The sequence below is a fragment of the Drosophila guanche genome, unplaced genomic scaffold (assembly GCF_900245975.1).
Source record: "Drosophila guanche unplaced genomic scaffold, DGUA_6, whole genome shotgun sequence".
Lineage (NCBI taxonomy): Eukaryota > Metazoa > Arthropoda > Insecta > Diptera > Drosophilidae > Drosophila > Drosophila guanche.
This window is the reverse complement of record NW_022995748.1, coordinates 462,271-483,009: the sequence shown is the minus strand read 5'-3', so window position 1 is coordinate 483,009 and position 20,739 is coordinate 462,271. Positions and strand designations below refer to the sequence as shown.

At 43.4% G+C, this 20,739-nt stretch overlaps 1 protein-coding gene across 1 annotated transcript; it reads left to right on the top strand.

Annotated features, from left to right (window-relative positions):
* Positions 1-12,222: 12,222 nt before the first annotated feature.
* LOC117584722 (beta-1,3-galactosyltransferase 5-like) lies at positions 12,223-13,938 on the top strand. Its single transcript, XM_034273775.1, has one exon. It carries the CDS (start codon positions 12,285-12,287, stop codon positions 13,278-13,280), a length of 996 nt encoding a protein of 331 aa, XP_034129666.1. The 5' UTR covers positions 12,223-12,284; the 3' UTR covers positions 13,281-13,938.
* Positions 13,939-20,739: the final 6,801 nt, after the last annotated feature.

Here is a 20,739-nt window from a genome sequence, read left to right as displayed (position 1 = left end):
CATCCGACAGATAGCCAAAGTGAAGCCAAACGGCAGGGGGACAGCGCTTCCAGCAAATACTTTCACACAAGTTGGCATGTTCCCTGTCTGAAGTGCGGGAGCTGTGCTCGCGTTTTGCCAGTAAAATGTTTCTATTTTTATCACCATTACGAGATGGAAAAAACACATACCAGCAGTGCAAGTCAGAGTCCGAGTTCCAGATCCACTGTACTCGGCTCCGTCCGCTGCATTTGCATGTGAAACAAGCAGATAAATTCAGACATGCAAGCGCCATAAATTTTTGTGAGGCAAGCAGCAGCAGTGGCAGTGGCAGTAACACACACACTGAAGGGACACACGGAGGAGATGGAGGAGAATGCGCCGCAGCAGCGGCGTCATTTAAAATCGAAAATTTCACATATTTTTGCATCAAATTTGCATGCATGCAGCCAGAGGATACAACAGGATACAGGAAGCAGGAAGAACAAGATGGTGGCGGCGAAGATACAGTTGCAGATATGGTTACGAGTATCCGCATGTCCGTGTCCACATTGCGATGCGGCGCTAGAGATACATATAGAGCAAGCATTATGTAGATGGGCGGGATACCCTTACCCATCTCCATACTTCATTCCTTAAACATTTTGGCTTCAATTTTCGGTCGAAAATTTACAACTTTTTCCAGCAAAATTGAAAAAGTTTTGTGTGCGAAGTGGCAGTGGCGGGAGATGGCACTAGAAGAAGGTTCAGCATGACAGAGGAAGGAAAGGNGGGCAGAGGGCACGAGACGCGGCGGGGCAGGAGGCGAGGAGAGTGAAGTGGGGGCTGTCCGCCGTGTCGGAGGATGATAGTGTGTGCCGGGGGGGGGGGGGGGGGGGGGGGGTCCAGTTATTAGAAGTAGCGTTGAGACCATTCCAATCGAATGCAGTTGCATAAATCAAATTCATTTGGCAAAAGTTTTCACTGGGACTGAACTGGACTGGAACCGAGTTTCGAGAGTGCTCAAGAGCCTTGGCAAATGGAGCAGTCAAGTGATTAGCAATCATCGTCCAACAGGTAGGAGACACATCATTGATTGAAATGTCCAACTGTCAGGCTGTCAGTGGAGCGGTTTTCCTTGGCTCTGTCCCCCCCCTCCCTTCATACACTCGATTGCCATCCAGTTCTATTAGCCACTGGCAATTGACAGTTTCTGCAGATTTTGATGGCTTTTGGGCAGGTTTTTGAATGCAACTCTTGGCATTGGGCTGGTCCAAGTCAGGCAGTGGACAAACAGCAGCGGGAGGAACATATTCTGGTCTAGAAATTGCACAAAATTTCACTTGAAAATGGAGAAAATCATTTGAAAAGTGAAACACAACATAAGTAACAAACATAGCTCTGGGCATGTCCAGGCCACAGCCCAGTTCCAACCAACTGACTCATCAAATAGACAAACCCAAGGCAGAGAACCAAAGGGTTAGAGCAACTCAAAGACGTTGTGGAACTCCATTAGCAACCATTAGAGCAGAGTTTTATGTTACAAGTCGAGAGCTAAAAGCATTTCAATACAGAATACAAGAGAGAGAGAGAGAGAGAAAGAGCGGGAGAGACCTGCCTCAATGGCCTCTGAGTCGATTGGAATCAAGGGAAATGCAAATGAAAAGTAAAATGGAAAATCCACAAAAGCAAAGAGAATAGAAAGGAGGAAACTGAAATGGAGAAAAATGCGATTGAGATGGGAGGCGATGGCCTATCGAAATCGCAAGGCATTTGAATAATTGAAGTGTTGAGAATATCGCAAAGGCCTCCCCCCAACCCACAAACAGATACCAAGATACATTTCAAGATACTCAACAAGTCCTTTTTTCCTCTCGGCAAATTGCCAATTGTCAATGGCTTTGACATTGGCAGGCCCTTGAAGAGAGAGAGAGAGAGAGAAAGAGCGTGACAAATTGTTTACCGAAAAGCGAAATGGGACCACAGCCGAGAGAAAGAAGAAAGAGAAGAAAGACAACTGGGCCGAGAGTCATAAATTCCTGAGCCAAGAAGGAATTTATCTGGTTTAGCGTGGCCAATTGATTCCAACCCCTCGAAGGCCCGTAAGAAACAAATCGAATTGACCAACGAAAAGTGGGCACACAAATAGCAGGAATTCCAAGTGGAAATTGAATCAAAGTTTTGCTCCCAAACTTGCGCAAGTCGTGGAGCAGTGGCACCGGCAACGTGCCGTAAAAAGTTTCAGCGACGGCACTTGCCACAGCAGATTTTTCAGTGGGGCCCTAACAAGGAAAATAAACAAGCTGCTGCTGCTGCTGCTGCTGCTGCTGCTGCAAAACAAACAACCTACGAGCCCAAGTAGATGCAACAACGATCCAGCCCATCATCGCATCGAAAGGCAGCTGCAGAAGGCACAGCCCAAAGATACTTTCGGTTGCGCTTCCTCGTTGCCCGTTGCCCGATGCCACTTCCACTTGTTGTTTGGTTATCTTGTCCGAAAGGTAACTTTAAATATGTACTGCCAAAAATTAGGTGAGAATTTTGTTCAACCACACACAAACTTTGTGCTCTATCCGTCAGCTGCATCTTAGAAGTTGTGCGAACTGTCGCACATCATTTTCGAGTGCAGGCACTTGAATTTAGAAGCTGTACAAGAAGTGGAATTATGGAATACCCTATGCGGGTACTTGGAAGATTATTCTAGCACTGAAGCGGCTAACATCTCAAGTGACTAAAAGTTGTGCCTTAAATTATGAATGTTAATAGTCTGAAATCCCTGGGTAGCCTCATTCTCTCAGGTAAGTAATATCAGTTTCAGTAAGTGGCCATATCAAAAAGGGTTAACTAAACTCTTAGATCATTCCTTAAGTCCCCCATCAAATCCTTGGCCCATCTTTAGACAAACTTCATCATGCATTAACGATACCCCAAGCGCACATACGGCTACACAACTTCAAGTATTCTTATGGCACATACAAAAAATCCGAAGCTAATAAATCAAGCAAATATTTGGGTCACGCTTCCGTGGCTACCATCTCTGTGGAGTGGAGGTGCTGCGGAGGTGCAAATGGACATCGGCAGTGTCTAGTAAAAAGAAAAATATTTGCTTCAAAATTGCCTGTAAATATTTGAGATGACAGGACCGGGGGTTAAACCCCGACTCCAAATAGTAAGGGGTTCTGTCTTTCTTTTTTGGTTGATTTATGCGCGGTCAGCCAGCCACACTTGACCCAAACATGGATGAGGGGCTCGGAGACACAGTCCTCTGGACTCTGGCCTCTGGCCTCTGGCTTCAGACAACGAGAATATTCCACATGCGTACGGACAGATGTATTTATCTGAGCCATAATTCAATGAATGTGTCAATAAGGCAAAAAGCTGCCTGAATCAACTTTAACTCAATCAATTCCGGCAGCAAAATAATAAACAATTTCCCACAGCAAAAACAAAAGTTCTCCGCGCTCTCTCCCTCTCTGTCTCTCTCTGTCTCTTTATGTGGAGATTACGTGACCAAGCTGCTGGTTTTGCTTTGTGGTTTCAAGTGTGGTGGTAGTCGGCGTGCTGGCAGACTTTAAGAAGCCGCTTAAAGTCGCTAAATGTCAACTCGTGAGGAAGATGGGAAAATGGGCAAAAGTGCAGGGCGCACACGAACACTTTTCCTGTTGGCCATTTGTCGAAATGAGCTGCCAGGATTGCGGGCAGGGTCATGACACATGGCGGCCAGGCACGGCCAGGACCCGGACAAGAGCCGAGACCCAGCTGACAAACAACTGTGAAATGCATTTGGACAAGTCCAAGCTCAACACAAAATTCAAAGGGAAAAACAAGAAAGAAAAGTGGCACTTTCGGTTAGCCGAATGTTGTATGCTCTATGCCAGATGTAACGACTGTTCCTAAAGGAACACTTTTAAGGGTATCCAAACTCACACGTTGTGGCAGGAGCTGGAGATTGGAGATTGGAGATTGGAGATTGCCCTGCAATGCCATAAAAGTAAATGGAACATGTACAAGTGTCTCTATGCGTATGTCCGGTAGTGTACGAGTGCTATATATTGCTGCGAGTGTGTGTTTGTGCAATTGGCAACAACTGCAGCAGACTGTCAGCTGCTAACTTTAAAAGCTAAAAATGTTTATAGAAAACTCGTTACACAAATCGAATAGAAATTCCCGTCTTGCCCCAGCAACCTCATTTGATACACAGCATTGCATTTATAGGCTAGAGGTGTGCAGAGTGCAGAGTGCAGAGTGTAAGGGCAGTGCTATGACCCTCGCAATAGCCAGGGCAAAAACTCACTAATTTCCGATCGTAAAAACTTCAATTGCTGAAAGCCAAAGACTGCATTGGTACAGAATGCTGAGGTGAGGGCATGTATGCGGGGGTGTTGGGGCGGCAACTGCTGTTGATGGAGCTGCAACATTAAGAGGAAGTTGCACTGTACGATTTGCCACCTGTAATTGCTTAACTTTTATTTGGTAATAAGGAATGGAATGTGGACATGGAAAATCTTTGTTCCAAACACGCAATAAAATGCACAAATGAGAGCTAAAAATAATTGTAAATGGTGCTTCAACTTAAGCCCTTTGGACTTTAACTAAACTTGTTTTATATAACAATTTGTTTGGGTAATGTCTTTTCTCATTCTTTTATTCTCCATGGCTTAAACTCAATCATCTGCAATTGACCCACTGCCTTCGTGCCGTTGTTCGCTCCTTTTTGGTCAAATATTTGCCACAATCTACAAACAAATTAAAATAGAAGGAATTTCCGGGACAAGCAGCGTCGACAGACTCACTCTCGAAGCCTTTCATCCATTTGTCTAGCAATTAAAAAAGTATAAAACCAGCAAATTAAATGCGCCAACTGTTGGACCAAGTTGCTCCAAGTTTCCCTTACATTTTTTCCCAATTCTATTTTCACTGCTCACGGCGAGTGTTTTTTTCGCAGCTTCCCAGCTTCAGCTGCTGCTTGGTAAACTTTTTTTGCGCCATTCGGGGCCAAAACAAACCAACAGGCGCCGCGTCGCCGCACTTAATTAAATTAGAAGCGGCGTCTCCACCGCCTCTCCCGCCATCGCACAGTGGCACCAAAACGACGCGAAAAGTCAGGAGTAAAATGGCGCTGGAACAGACGGCGACAGTCGCAGAAAATCAGCAAAACTAATGCCAAAACTTTTTGGGGGGGCAGTGCGTGGCAGTTCTCGGACTGATGAGACATCTGCCTTTGGTGGTTGTGTAAGTCGCGTGGGGCATGGGACATAGGGCATGGCTACTCCCAGAGCAGAGCTCACTGTGCCGTAAAATGGCCGACAACTTTCGTCTGCCAAACGGAATTTAGTTTGTGATTCTTTCTTGATGTACACTGGCCAAAAAAAAGAGTATTGTTCTCTGCAATTAAAGATCAAACTCTATGGACTCTTATCTTTGGACAAAGTTCAAAAAAGCAACACTCAAGCGACCTCCAAGGGTATCTGCAGCTTCGGACTTTAAAACTATTTCTTCAGTCTTTTTGGATATTTTTTTTTGGCTGTGCTCGGACAGGAGTCAAAGAGCCTAGCAGGCACATCCGGCAAACTTTATCAACTTAATTAGAGGCTTGATTACGTTGACTCTCGTCCATCGTTCCTGGGCATTAAAATTAAACGCGATGAAAATGACTAAAGTGGCTGCAGGATGGTGGATGTGGGATGGATATGGATATGGAGGCGGCAACTCCCCGGATGGCGGCGACTGATGCCGGATGCGCTGCCAGAGCACTTTGACACTTTAAAGCCGCAGCCAGACGGCGGTGGTCTTATCGCTGGCACGTCGACCACCTACACTGATCCTGCCCCGACCAACCGACCAACCGACCAACCGACCAACCTGCCTGCTAGAATCTGCCCCTGCTGCCGCCCCAGATCCCTCTCCACCCTTCAGACAGTCTGTTATCAGCTTATGGCTCCCATTTGGTTAGCAGCCCTTTAACTGCTTGCCATTTATTATCGTAGATTTGATTTATGGCGCAATTAAAAACTGCCCCAGATGAAAGAGGATGAGGTTCTTGCTGGGATAAAAAGAGGCGACTGTATGGAATGGGAAGGGAATGCAGCCTCCCCCCCATCGATGCGGAGCACAAATTTATGGCAACAAATTTATTGGAAAAAGTAGCGCAGAAAAAGAAAGGGAGAGCAAGAGAGAATTTAAATAGAAGTTCCGCTTGCTTAAAAGTGACAAACGGGAAGAGCTGTGAAGAGCGAGTAACGGCGCAGAGCAGAGCGGATCCGAAACGGTAAACCCGCTAAGCTGCAGCGCTAAAGTGAGATTGCAGTTTTTTCTCAGTCGAGTGGAACGAGGGTTGATTGTCAAGATTGCAGGATGGTACATGTGTTGTGGTGCGACTTTCATTATTTATTTTCATTATTTATATTTGGAAAGAAGAGTACATATTCGGAAAGATCTTTATTTTAAATCAAATATCCCATCCGCTAACTGGCTATCAAAATAAATGCTTGAATTTTAATAATTAAAATATTTTATTTTACTTACGACATTCTTCAGATGTTTCTACTCCCTTTACAGTTAGTCTTTAATAGTAATTAAAGTTCTGTTTATTCTCTATAATTCCTCCATTTAAAACACTCTTCAAAAACATGTCGATCAACCCTCTGCTGGCTGGCCGTGTGTCAACTTGCGTTTGGCTTTTGCTATGAATTCGACTCTCTTTCTCTCTCTCTCTCTCTCTCTCGGCTCTCCGTCTCCTGGTGTTTGCCTGCCTTATCCGCCTTCAGATGTTTGCCTGCACTTTGAGTTATGTATTGTCGGCCGCTTTGGCCTCTTTGGACTCGTGTCAAATATGCACACACACACACACACACACACACACACAGGGATACTAACATATATAAGAATATATGTATATAGCCTGGCCATGTAATAATGTAAATGTTTGTGCGTTTAAGGAGGCAAGGAGCAGTGCAACATGTTGCCAGAAAGCCATGAAATGTAAATAAATTTCTCATGCGGCCTGCACTGCCCTGTCGTAAAACATGAGGTTAATGTGGTAAAACCCGGCTAGACACCATGGATACTATGGGGTGAGCATAGATGTGGGCCAAGTAGTTCCATGTAGTTCCAACATATTGTTGCCTAAGCAAACTATTAAGGACAGTAAGTGGCATTTAATGGGGTTTACTCTGGCCCGGAGACGGGAAATGCAATCGCATATTTCATTGCCACACAAGCAGCCCCAATGCTGTGGGCCAAGAGGAAGCAATGTACATGCCAGGACAACTTTCTGGTATAAATGAGTCTTGAGTGGAATACCAAAAGTATGTTGGCCTTAAGCCGCCCCAAAGTATGCAACATTTGCTGGGGATTATTGCGGTCATGTCAGAGATTTGTTCTTGTCTCTCTCTCCCTCTCTATCTCTGTATCTGTCTCTTATCGCTCAGGCTTTCACCTCCTAACCCTAAGCCGGCTCACGCAGTTAATTATTATAAACTGACAAAACTGTTTTGTGCCATCCTCTCGAAAAGGTAACAAATGTTGGCCCAACTCTAAGCCGACACCCTGGTTCGGGCCCTGTCTATTTAATTAACAGGAAAAAAATTGAGTTAAAGTTTTTTTCCGAGCGAGAGGGCAAAGGATAGACAGAGGTGGTGGCAAATTAATTTGTCTGCCCTCTTGAGCCCACCCTCTCCCTCTCTTCCTGACGAACATAAACTTCTAATTGGCAGCACATTCCGCATACGCCGCGATGGTCCATGTAAAAACTTTTCCCACCAGGAATGAGTGCTGATGCGAGGACCCCGCACGGGCAGCGGGAAATCCGGTGAAAAGTTTCGACGTTTTGTGTGGGCAAAAGTTATAATAGATTTTTAGTTTCACTCATTTAGTTGAAATATTTTCGGGGTCTGCATAGATCGAGTGGATAGTGGATAGTGGATAGTGCATAGTGGATGGCATGAACCATACCATCCACTGTTGACCAGGAAAAACGAATCATTTGTAGTTATGGACAAAGTTGACTTTTTGCAAACAATGCTAGGGATTGAATTGAATTGTTTTTTGGGTTTGGCTAGCTGATGATTTGGTTCACAGAAAGTCAACCAATTTGGGGTTTAAATGAGAGTTTTGTAAATTGTTTTTCTGGCCTTGGATATTAGTTGGAGCTGAAATGAATGAGGAATGTTAAATGCTTAGAAAAATAAACTTCAGTTGGAGAGTTTTGGACAAATATTGTTTGACAAATAAATGTCCAAGTGGATGTCCATTTAACGTTGGTGAAAATTAAATTGAGGGAAATTAAAGCTCTTATTCCATTGCAAATTCTGACGTGAAACTTTGACCTCATTTACCTAACAAAGTAACTCTCTTAGCCTATCGTTTTATCATCTCAATCTTTTAGGGCGAAACCCAATTATATTTGTTTATGAATTTCCCCAAAACTAATCCGACTGTTTAATGTGTTAAACTTCCACCAACCAGCAAGCTCATATACTATTGTCCCCAGAACTCTGTCATGCCCCCACTCCGTGGGAGTTCCGTGCCGAAGTGAAACTTTGTCCTGGTTCTTGTGGTTTTTGCGCTGTCTCAGAACTTTCCCCTGGGCGTCATGCTGTCTGTGCTTGTGGCCTTCTATCTGCCAGTTTTATGGTCAACATTCTGGGCTGCTCCTCGTCTTTTACTGGGTTCATATAATATCTTTAATTTTGTATGCTTCTTGTTATGTCAGCACATTCGCCATAGCATACTTTTCCGCGTACCAAACGAGCTGCTGTCATTAGCGGGAAAGATTCTTCAGACAGTGGAATGGCAATGGCACGGGAATATGTTGAAGTAGATGATGCCGCCGCCCTGCCTGTTATTTGTGTGTTGCCTGTTTTGTGGGCTCATAACTGGGTCAACAATGGAAAGGAAGAGGTCCTCTTTGAGGTCCTTCCTTTGTGGTTATTCTGGTTGTTTGGGGCCATTGCCCGTTTACAAGTCAAGTGGCGCACATAACACCAACAAGTTGTGTAACGAAAACAATTTATTTTGCTGTAGAACTTGACGTCTACCCTGCTACTGCTGTCATTGTCAGCTAGCCAGATTTGACAGCGGGGCCGCCTCCCAATGGTTCTTTCTTGCCATTTGTTAGTTTTATTTACACATTTTAACATTGCCCCTCTGGCTGCGTGTCAACATTCATCTCCGTTCATTTGGTCCAATTTTATTTCATTTTCGACCTGACAAAATGTATTTTTCTCGCTGCCATAATGTTTTGTCAGGCTGTGTAATCCCTTTGTGGCATGCAACTGCCAATTGACATTCATTTTAATCCACGCTACGCACCTTTAGTGTGACGTGTTCATTTCGGTTCGCATTTTACTCCGATTGGTTGGGCTTCAATTTAATTTCATTTGCAACCGGAATACGCGCAGAATAAATGGTAAATTACATTTCAATTTTCATAGGAATGTGATTTGTGTTTTTGACACTTCAGCAGCGGCGTTCTCCATCATGTTTGCATTTAAAGCGTAAACTGGGAAGCAAATACTTAAAGCTCTTTGGCCTCGTGATTGTTCTCGGGAGTGCGCTCTTTGGCGCTTTAAATTTCGATATTTTTCAAGTGATCTTAAATTGAATAAAACCAAAAGGTTTACTAAAGTTGCATACCTAATGGCGAATGTATTTTGCAGCACCTGCTAAAAAGGTTACCCACTCAGTTTGCAGTCCCCACCCCAACGAACCACTGACCAAAAACGTGACAATTTTCAGCCAAGTGCTGAGCGGATGCCAAAAGCCGTATGCAAACATTGCAGTCAATCGCTGAGTGCAAGTGCACTTGGCCATATGTGGCACAGTCGGTTCGATTTTGGGGGGTTTACAGCGGCTAATGCAGCAGCTTAGTATTTGCATAAAGACTCGAAGCCAGGGAAAGTGTCGGAGCATTACGCAAATAGCGCAAATCTGCCACAGAATTCGAGTAAAAGAAGGCAAATCAAGTAAAGTCAAAGTGCAAGAAGGAGGAGTCCAAAGTCTAAAGCTAAATCCTCAGCAGATGTCATCATCGAATGCAAACTCTTTGATTTTATAATCAAAGCAGCGGGAGACAAATTATGCGCGCCATTAAGAGGCAAACAAACCATTAACAGAAAACTGCGGAAATTGGCCAATGAAACAATGTAAAAAACTTGCTCAAATCAACGCCTGCAGCCTGGGGCGGCATTGAGTTGGCTCTTGGACTGTTGGCCACAAAACTGAAAGGGGCCGCGCACAAGCCAAATGAGAAAGATAAACCCCATTGAAGATTGTTAGTTGGCCAATTGCTGCCACTGCAGCGCGCTGGGGATTAGGTTTGGCTTTTTTGTGTTTGTCTTTAGCAATGGAAAAAATTAGCAGCAATTAAAGGAAATTTGCAATGAAATGCGATAAGTGCGGCCGATAAATGTGTTTGAAGTTTTAGCTTCGCTGAAAGGTGAAGTCAAAGTCGAGCTGCTGGCCAATAGATGTTTTCCTTTATGGTCTGGAAAATTGGCCAATGAAATATGCACTCCGCTCCCATGGAAAAGTGAGCCATAAGTGGGTCAAAGTGGGATATCTGGAAAGATAAATGCTCAAAAGCACCAATCAGATATGGAGCTGCAAGAACTTTTTATGCGAAGCTACTTCCTCGTCGAACTTTCTCTTCCATTTGGTCTTGTGGTCTGTGATGGGCAATGAAAATGTTTCACTTTTCTCGAAATAATATTTCTGGTTATTTTGGTTATTTATTTTAGTTTTCGTAGCAATTATTTTGAGCAGCTCAAAGAACCAATTTAGTTAATTAATACATAAAAGAACAGGCAGGCAGCCAAAAGACATCCTCAATCAAACTCCCATCTGCAGACATAAAGATGTACGTACGTCCGTACATCATGTCACAATATTTTGACAGCTGCTGTCAAGTCTTGGATGTGTACAAGCCATAATGGGATGCACGAGTGCTCCCCGCATTTTATTTTTGATAAATTGATAAGGTCTCTGATAGGCACAAATTACAGGCCGGCCGAACAACCTCTGGCGGCCAGGCCAATTAAATCCGTGTGGGCATAATCAAAATCAGTAAAAACGTAAACTTGTTGTGCATCTTGTGAATGGGCATTGGGAAGGCAGCCGCCACCAGCGGAGAAATACTCAAGGGCAATCTACATACACACACACATATGTATATGTGTATGTATATGTGTATGGATGAGCGCAGAACCGGCTCTGCTGGGAGGGGACCTGAGTTTCGATGAGTCAGTTTATGGGTCGTCGTCGTCGTCGTTGCTGTTGTTGCTGTCGCGCGTCGCTCGCGATGGTCAAGGTCAATTCGCATCGCACGATCTGACAAATTGAGTGCATTTACATATTTGGAGTAAGAGACAATATTCCAAACAAAATTGGAATATATTCATGATTTTCTTATGCTAGTAGACGCCCACATATCGATTTACTACTTGATATTTTGAGGAAGTAGCGCATAAACGATGACTGACCTTTGGTCGTTGAGCAGCTGAAGAAATTGTATGAGAATTACTTCAAAATATGCCCTTAAATTGTAGATATTATTTGCGGTGTTTCAGTGTTTCTGCTTGTCATTGAAAAGTCCCTGCCAATATCCTTTGAATATATAAATCCACCATAAACGAGTTAACCAATAACATGCACCTGGCAGCTGGTAAATACCCGAACAAAAACCTTTATAATTTCGATAAAATTGTATTAAAAATACACACACACACACACACACCCACACACATGTGCAAGCACAGTAATTGCACAATCTTCTCATACAATGTTGCGATTGCCATCAATTAAACGAAAAGCCTTCACAATTTGCATGGCCATGCAAATGATGTGCAAGAGGCAGTGAAGAAAACAGAAGCCACAGGGAAAAACGTGGATAACAAACTCTGGATGAAATGAAAAACTTTGCTTGCATTTAATTTAGCAGGCGAAAGGCCACACGTTACTTTCTAAAAGCCAAATGGCGAAAGTTGTCAGGTTGTGATGAAGGAAATGGACTCCTTGATATTTAAATATCACAGCACACAAATCAACCAACAAGTAAAGCTCCATTAGTCTACCACACGTGCAGCTGTAACTATATTATTTGGCCTTCAGAGACATTCAGATAAGATAAACTTGGAACCGGGGGAAGATATGACGTGCTACTTCCGAACGAAACCAGCAATCATTAGCTGATAAGAGCTGATTGATAAAGTATTACTCTTACTGGTCGAAGCTTATCGCTGGAGTTACTGTCAGTTTGGTATTAGAGCGAGTCGCGTGCAGAACGTTGCGGGAATTAAAGCCAATATAACAAGTAAAAGAAATGTAAAATGGCCAACCTGCTGGCTCGTTCTTGGATTACTTTAATTGTCTGGTTGAAACTGTGCCTCATGATCTACCTTATTCCCACGAATGAATCGCCTGAGAGTGGTCCCACACCAATGGAATACAATTTTCCGAATGATGAGCAACACTTAATTGACTTTGGCAACTTTTCCTATATAATGGAGCAAGCCCCATGTGACGCGGTCACCAAGGGACTGATAGTAGTCCACACAGCTCCCAGTAATCATGAGAAACGTTCGGTAATACGCGAAACTTGGGGTGGAGTCAATGCCATTGATGGGTCGCCTCTTCGTTTGATCTTTGCCTTGGGCAGCATTTCGAATAGCTCACTGGAAACAGCGATTGTGGAGGAGCAGGCGCAATACGGTGACCTCTTGCAGGGCAATTTCGTGGACACCTACAGCAACATTACCTACAAGCATGTGATGGCCTTGAAATGGTTCAACTCTCACTGCAACAATGCTCAGTTTCTGCTCAAGGTGGATGACGATATATTTGTGAACACCCGAGTACTTGTGCAGAACCTAAACGAAGTGAAACGCTCCAATGAAAGGCTGGACCATCTCCTACAGCAGCGCAGAGAACTTTTGCTGTGCTCGAAAGTCATTGATGATCGCGTTATTCGTTCCTATCGCTCCAAATGGCGTGTGAGCTTCAGGGAGTACTCTGGCTCTCATTACCCCGACTTTTGTCCCGGTTTCACGGTACTCTACAGTCCGGATGTGGCAAAGAAACTCTATGCAGAAGCCCAAAGGTCACCGTACTTTCGCTTGGACGATGTTCACATCACGGGCATACTCTCGAAGCGTCTGCACATATCGATCAGTGATCTCAGACCTTATGTCTTGTACCCAGTGGAAATGGAAAGTTTATTGGATGAGGCAGAAAAGGCCAACGAACAAGTTGAATTTCTGGTTTCCTGGCATAACTTGAGCCCAACACAGATGCGATCGCTCTGGTCATTGTTTGGAAACAACTAACTGGAGGGAGGACAAAGAACTCAAACCTCTCAGCTTCCGCAACAACAGAGTCCCAGCAACAGCTTCAGCTCCAATTCATTGCGAGTCAAGTGCGTTCAATTTCCTTGAAAAACAGCTGGCTGAATGGATGGGTGGATGGATGGATGGATGGGTGCCTGGTTGACTGACTACCCGGTCGACTCCTCATCAATATACATCACAGCAACAAAAGGCCCTTGGCTAACTGGCTTTGGACATTGTTTACCTCAACAGAACACAGAACCCAAGTCGCAGTCGAGGGCCAGAAACTGGAACTGAAACTGATTGCCCCAGAGCCTGGAGTCGCTACCAACGGCATGCCCCATGCAATGCTTCCTTCCGATCCCAGTACACATCATCAACATCTGAGTGATGTTCCCGAGGCAGGATGCTCATTGTTTCTCCAAAACTTGCTTTTTGGTGTGTGTGTGTGTGTGTGTGTGTGTGTGATGGATGCGTTGCAGCAGCTGTTTTACGGACAACAATGGACCGAATGGCGCGGAATGATTGCCGCTATGGCAATGTGGAATATGGCCATGATTCATTATCTAGATGGTCATTCAAGTTCATGTGCTGCCAGCTCAAAGAACATGCCACAGATCCTTGTAGATTGATAAATACCACACTTGAAATATTTTCGAAGCTCGTGCTTTTACTTTGATGTTCTTTGTTTTTATTATTTATGTTTATATTTGTATTGCTTTTTAGCAGCAGAAAACCTAAAGAACGAATTCAAATCAAATCCATTTATAATGTTCGTTTCCAAATATATTTTGGCTTGATTTTAAGAGTAATAAAAAACGTTGGCAAAGTCTGCTGCCATGTTCCCTTGGTAAAGAAACAATGAAAATATATTCAAAGCTTCCAGTTCGTTATATTATAGATACGGGAATACCTGTATAAATATATTCTAGTCTGATAGCAAATGCTTGGCGTTAAAGGGGTTAGAAGCCAACCTTTGCAGATAAGTTACAGTACATATCGACAGATGTTTGTTGGCTACTCAACGCTTATGAAAGTCATGCATAAATACACAACAATAAAGCAGACATTTAGCTTAGCTAAATTTCCAATATATTTGCTATCTCATTGGCCATATCTTGTTCACAGTTTTGGATCGCGATAAGAAATATTCATTCAGGTTTGTTCATTTGAATTGCAAAAGAGGGCATTTTCCGGGGCTTATCTGGAGTTGTCAATCTCTGGCCACCACAGCACAGTGGCAGGAAAATGCAAACATTGTCCAAGCCGTATCTACATATCTGTGCGTCGGTATCTGTATCTGTATCTGTATCTGTATCTGTATCTAATTCTGTATCTATGTCGGTGTCTGGCTCCCATGCTCTGGTGTCTGCAGCAGACAGCGACAGCAAGCAGCTACAGCTGCAGGCCAAGCGCAATATTTGGCACGCCACAAAGTGTTGCATATGCAAATTATTACAGACATTTTGTTAATTGTCTGGAAAATCGTGGGACAGACACGAATTTAAGTTTATTTAAACAACCGCCTGCAATGGCACTTCAATGTATAAGTCAGTTTTAATCTATAATCTTTGATTTGCTTCTGCTCGTGATTGTTTGCTCAGGCTGGTAACATCTTATCAATGCTATAAATGAGTATGGATTTAACAGTACCTGCGACATTTTATAAGCTGATAAGATTTTGGATTTTGAACCACCACTGGGAGACTTTCATTGATGAAATGGTTTGGTAGTTAAAGATGAGAGAGAAAAGTGTAAGCTTTTTAGTCGAATGTTTCCCAACGATCAGAATTTACTTTTCAATTTCAACTTTATGATTTATTTAAAGCGGCTTTTCGCTGTTCCGAATTTGAATCGAATTCACAAACTTCAATCTATAAATACACAAATATTTCCATATCATGTCACATTCTTCGTGTCAAGAAATAAAGACGTATACAAAACGAAAGGACAATCAGGCACAATGATGCCGATGTGGCTTTTTTTTCACCGATTTTCGTTCATTTTGTTTGACAGGAACAATGGCATGCCATTCGGCCTGCCTGCCTCCCTTATACATAAGAGTATACCGAGTACTCATTCCACAGGCTCGTCGTACTCGTGTGCCTGTGCCTTTAGTCGTCATATTATTTTCAATAGTCCCCCAACTCCCCACTCCCCACCCGCTGTTCACTGGTAGTTAGCCTGTGTGTGTGTGTGTGTGTGTGTGTGTGTGTGTGAACACATTTTTGTTCTTCAATTTCATCAGTTTTCCCCTGCTCTGCCCACGCTTGCTCCTCCTTTTTTTGTATTTCGAGTTCCATCCTGAACCAACAATGGACGAGCGAGCAATCCAAAAACGAGCATCCATTTTCGATTTTTCATCATCAATGGGAAAGCACTTCTTCTTCACTTTTGGCTTGACTTATTTCTTTGGCCATATTTTTTGTTCTCCTCTTTTTTTTTTTTGCCGCTGCCCGTTTTGTTGCCTGCAGTTTTATTGCAACGCTTTTGGCGCTTTCAGTGCCTGCCTTTTTGCCTTTTTTTTTTCTGTGACGGGTCGCTCTGGCCATTGTTCACTTCCGTTTCCGGTTGCCAAGGGACACTGAGGGGCGTGAGGACAGCGTATGGAGCGTGGAGGGCTGGCGCATATGCAAATATTTTCAACATGATTGCATTTTTGTCTCTTTTGATTTCTTGCCTTTGTGTCTCTTTGTCGCCTGTGTCCTGTGTTTGCGCTCTCCACTGACTTTTAATGGTCAATCGAATTGATAAAATTACAATTTAATATATATTTTATTTACTCTTCTAGAGGGTGTTACGATGCATCGATCTCAAGGAAATTGGCCACCGATCCCTTCAACTCTCACAGCTTGGTTCATTATAAACAAGCAATTCCCTTGGGTAAATATTTTTCTCTATCCATTATATATCAAAGTATATTTAAAGAAATATTCAAGAGTATCTCAACCTTCGGTGTTTGCCTCCATTCTGCCTTTCCTGTGATATATTTACGTGGTAGGCAAAAGGTGCAAGTGGGAAATTGCCTGAAAGCTGAAATTCCATTCCATTACCGGTTAACATTTGGTGTCCCTGGCACAGCTAAGTATTTCTTTTATCTCATTCGCTGCCTCTCTGGAGATGTGGAGAGGTCGGGCAACCCCACTCGCATGTCGCTTAAGCGTAATTAAATGAATTTGTTTATTTTACAAAATGAGCTTCGCACTTTTCTCGCGCTTTTAAGCTCATTCGGAGACCTTCCTGTTTTTTTTACTATCTTTTTTATTTGGCGTGGGGTGGCACTAATTAAGTAAAAATATTTACACATGCCACACGTTTGGCGGTACACCCAAAGCCATTCTCTTGGTCCCATCTTGGGGTTTGCCTTTTTAAACGCTCTCCACGGCTCTCCTCTCCTCCTTCTCCAGGGAGCCTTCTTCTCCTCTCGTTTTATGTCGTGTAAATAAAAATTAAAACACACTCACTTTTTGCCTCCACTTGATGTTCTTTTTTTCCGCCATTTAGCTTTCCTTTCAGTTTCGGTTTGGGTACAACTTTTTAAGCGACTTTTTGTGACTTTGTGTTTTGGCGGTTTGCATTGGGTGGGTAGTCATTGAAATTATGCTTTTACGAGTGTGTTTAGTCACTGAAAAGTTGTACTTTTCTTTGTGCTAAACTGTTTGAATCTGCTTTTAATTAAAGGGATCAACTTTGGGTATATTCTGGTTGGCTGTTTGAGTAGGAAAATCTGTCAAGAATCAATAGGAAAATGTAGCGTTAGGCTCTTGTTAGCTTTCATTAATTTGTGTTGGTTTGCTTAGTACATTTTGGGTTCTTTATCTTCACTCAACAATTTTGAGCATCAATTTTATGCATGTCTAGTGGAAATTTTAACACTCGTGCACTAAAGACACTTAAAAGTATGGCCCCAGGTTACTCGGCGTAAATCGAGTATTAATTGCACATTTTTAATGATTTCTTATGACTAAACCCTGCCTTGTTTTACTCTTTGTATTGATATCAAAAATATACGAGCGAGATTATTTCGAATGCCGCAAATTTATTGATGAACAGTCCCAGCGCACGAGCAGTTCATGTTTTCCCGGTAGTTCTTCCCTTCAACCTAGCAATACCAAAACTACATCAAAGAGCGCAGCTGCTTTGGTTATAAATCACAGCAAAGACAGAGAGTTGTTCAACTTATTTGACTACTGGAATACTGCTGGAAACTCTCCTTTCCTCCTGCCGCATAGATAATCAAATGTGGTTCAGCTGTCAAATTACGGCACACACAGAGTGGAACTAAGCGACAGCTACAAATCGCTGCGAATTGGACACGAAACAAACTAATCATGTATGCCCAGGCAGATCCTGGCACAAGGAAAGGACATCCAATCGATAAATGCATGAAATGCAGGAAGCAAAAAAGCAAAGAGGAGGTTCAGTTCAGTACCCACACACCTCCACGTGCAGCTGGGACAAAGGAACAGGAATAAGTAAGCAGAGGCAGAGGCAGGGGCAGAGGCTAAGAGGGAGAAAACGAGTGCCAGAGCCAGAGATAGAGTTAAGTTGGAGCTTGAGGGACGTTGAGGTAAGTTTACTTACTCCCCCATTGGTATTGGCATATTGGGTAAGGTAAAGATTTCCAACGCCAAAGTGGATTGCCTCTTGATTAATTAAAAGCTCTTTGATGCCATATGTGTGTCTGTGTCTGTGTGTGTGTGTGTGTGTCGAGCTTCACCTATTCCTAGTTTTGCTGCTGTTTTCCCAGATCCTTGTGCCTCTTCTTAGCCATGGGGGCTTTGGGGTTGGGTCTCTGTGTCTGTGCTATTGACAAAAGGCATTTGCAGCAGTCAAGGACGCAATCGAGTTTCCAATGCACATTCAAAGGACTCGGCAAAGAGGAGAGAAGCAAAAGCAGAAGCTGGCAAAAACCCAAGCTCCCAAAATAGTCCTCTAAGTCCTGGACAAAGTGTGTGCCATTTTGGGTGTTTGCATTGTGTGTGTCCTTTGCAAATGGTTTTCCAACTGTTTCGGCATCCCAGATCCCCAGCCAGTATCTACCATCTAGTCCACAAAGTCTACTCCCCACTGAAGCGTAAATCAATTGCTGGCCAAAGGAGCAACAGAACGTAACGAAGTCCAGGACAAAGAGGCGGCCAGAACTCGAGCTAATTGCTTAAGGGTGACCCAGCCAATTGGCAGTCCTTGCGATAATTAACAACCCCATTAAGTGGGAAGTACCAGCAACAATCGTAACACGAGTCTCAGTCTCCTCCACACACATCTTGCGTCATTAAATAAGCAAATGAACCAGCAACAACTGCTCTAAAAAGTAAATGTAATAAAGCAATAAAAAAAAGGAAGGCACTGCCATAAGCTCTAAATATAGCAGGCGGCGGGATGGCGTGACCAGATCTCGCATGATCATCGATATGAATAACATGAACACACGAACCAGGGACCAGCGACCAGAGACCAGCGACCAGTGGGTTGCGGTGCACATTGCCATTGGACATTGAGTGCAAACATGGAGAGCTAACCGGAAGAGACGATGTCTGAGTATTAGGAATGCTTAAAGCGAATAAGGAGACAGACAAGTTGCATTTTTATTGTGTTTGTTCAGTGTAATAGTTGGGAGACACGATGTGGGATTGCACTCAAATGTTTCCTATGGAAAGAGAGGAGAATTTTTGAAGGATTTGTGCAGTTTTCATGACATTACACATGTTCCCTTCAATTTAAACTTTGCTTCCTTTAGTAGCATGTTAATAGCTCTGTCATCAGCTTCAATCTTCCAGCAAATCAATTTCCCCCAAGCGCCCATCATCAGCGCCACATAAAAGGTGTAGCCCCTTCCGAGTCGCCAACCACAACAAACCTCATTTTAGCTTTACCAAGTGCCGTCCCCAATATACCAAACAACCTTAAGAAAAAGTTATGCCAAGCTCCTCTGAATACCATTAACATGAGCTCTCGTGTCTCTGCTGTGATTAGGAATGGGTGGAAACCGGTTAACCCATGGACTAAGCCATGCGTGAAGGCCAACGTCCAAAGGGACACAGAGCCCAGAGTCAGGCTTAATGGCGCCAACGCCGATTACCCGAACATAGACATTAAATGCAGAGGAAGAGGAAGTGACATTAATTGCATTGATTTAGCGGGCCCTACAGTCCAGTCCAGTCCAGCCACTGATAAAAGTTAGCCAGGCCTCCCCATTATTGGATGGGACTCCCTCCCAATGGTCCTTCCATGCGAAAGTCAACAAACCCCAGCAGAGGGGAGGGGGGGAATGGCTGAACACGATGGCCTGGAGTGGAGCTGACTGCGATGTCAATGCTTGTGTATGCATTTCGAGCTACTATATTTCAAATTGTTACTAATGAGAAATTAATTGTGCAAAATGCTAATCAAGTGGCGGCATTTGGCAGGCGTTTGGCTGGTTGGTTGACCATTCTAATTCCATATCAAATGGATCGAAACAAGCCGAACCGAGTGATTTAATTAAGACGAGGCTGCACATGGTTAAATTTCAACATGGGTCTGGTTCGGACTAATGTCGATTTAATTGTTTTTATTGGCAGCAAAGCAGAAAAAGAAGTTTAAAAATGCTTACGGCAGACTTTGGCAACATGTTTCACTAAGCAATGTGCCTGGAGGAGCATGCGCAACATGTTGCCGTGACCAATATCCATTACACTGTGCTGCAAAGAATCAATAAATATTTTATATCTGATATCTCCATTTCAGCTTCAACGGTAAAGACTTAATAAAGCTTATTTTTGTGGCCCAGTGCCCATTGTGCGGCACAGCGATAAACAAGCATCGCGCCATAAATACATCAGCGGACGGACAATTTGGGGCGTGCGTTACATTAATCAAAACCTGAGGAATATTTCACCTGGTGCCTGCACTCCTCTCCTTCTTCGCTGCACTGTGTAGAATGCAATCAGCATTTCAATTTGTACAGACACCCACGCGGTGGTCACTTCTTATATTCTCGTCCGTGCGTGCGTGCATGCGTGTGAGTAATTGAATCTACTGATTGATTGATTGTGATTGATTAATGAGTTTTAAAGTGCTTGCGTGCTGACGTTGCAATTGCAGTTGCAGCTTCTTGGAAATACCGCTTGAGGAGTATCAATTAGGCAAATCAATTACAAAGAGGAAAGCACGTGCAATTCGAATTTTACCGCCAATGTGGCAAGCTCTCTGACAAAAGCTGCTTGTTTTGCAACTTCACTTGTGGAATTTGATAACAGTCTGTTAAAGTCAGAAGTGAAGAGGGAACAATTTAAGTAATTTTTCAGTAGAATCTCACAAATAATAACCCCTTTGTTCCGGAGGCGATTCTTTCTCATTTTTGACATTATCAATGATCCTTTCTTGTAGAGAATTGGTTCATCAATGGTCTAGCTAGCTTGTACTATAAAAGAGAATGTCAATATCGAGCAATGTGATTTGCGATCAACAAATCAGA

Excerpts from the sequence above, each read along its gene's own strand:
- LOC117584722 (XM_034273775.1), top strand. The coding sequence starts at position 12,285 with ATGGCCAACCTGCTGGCTCGTTCTTGGATTACTTTAATTGTCTGGTTG.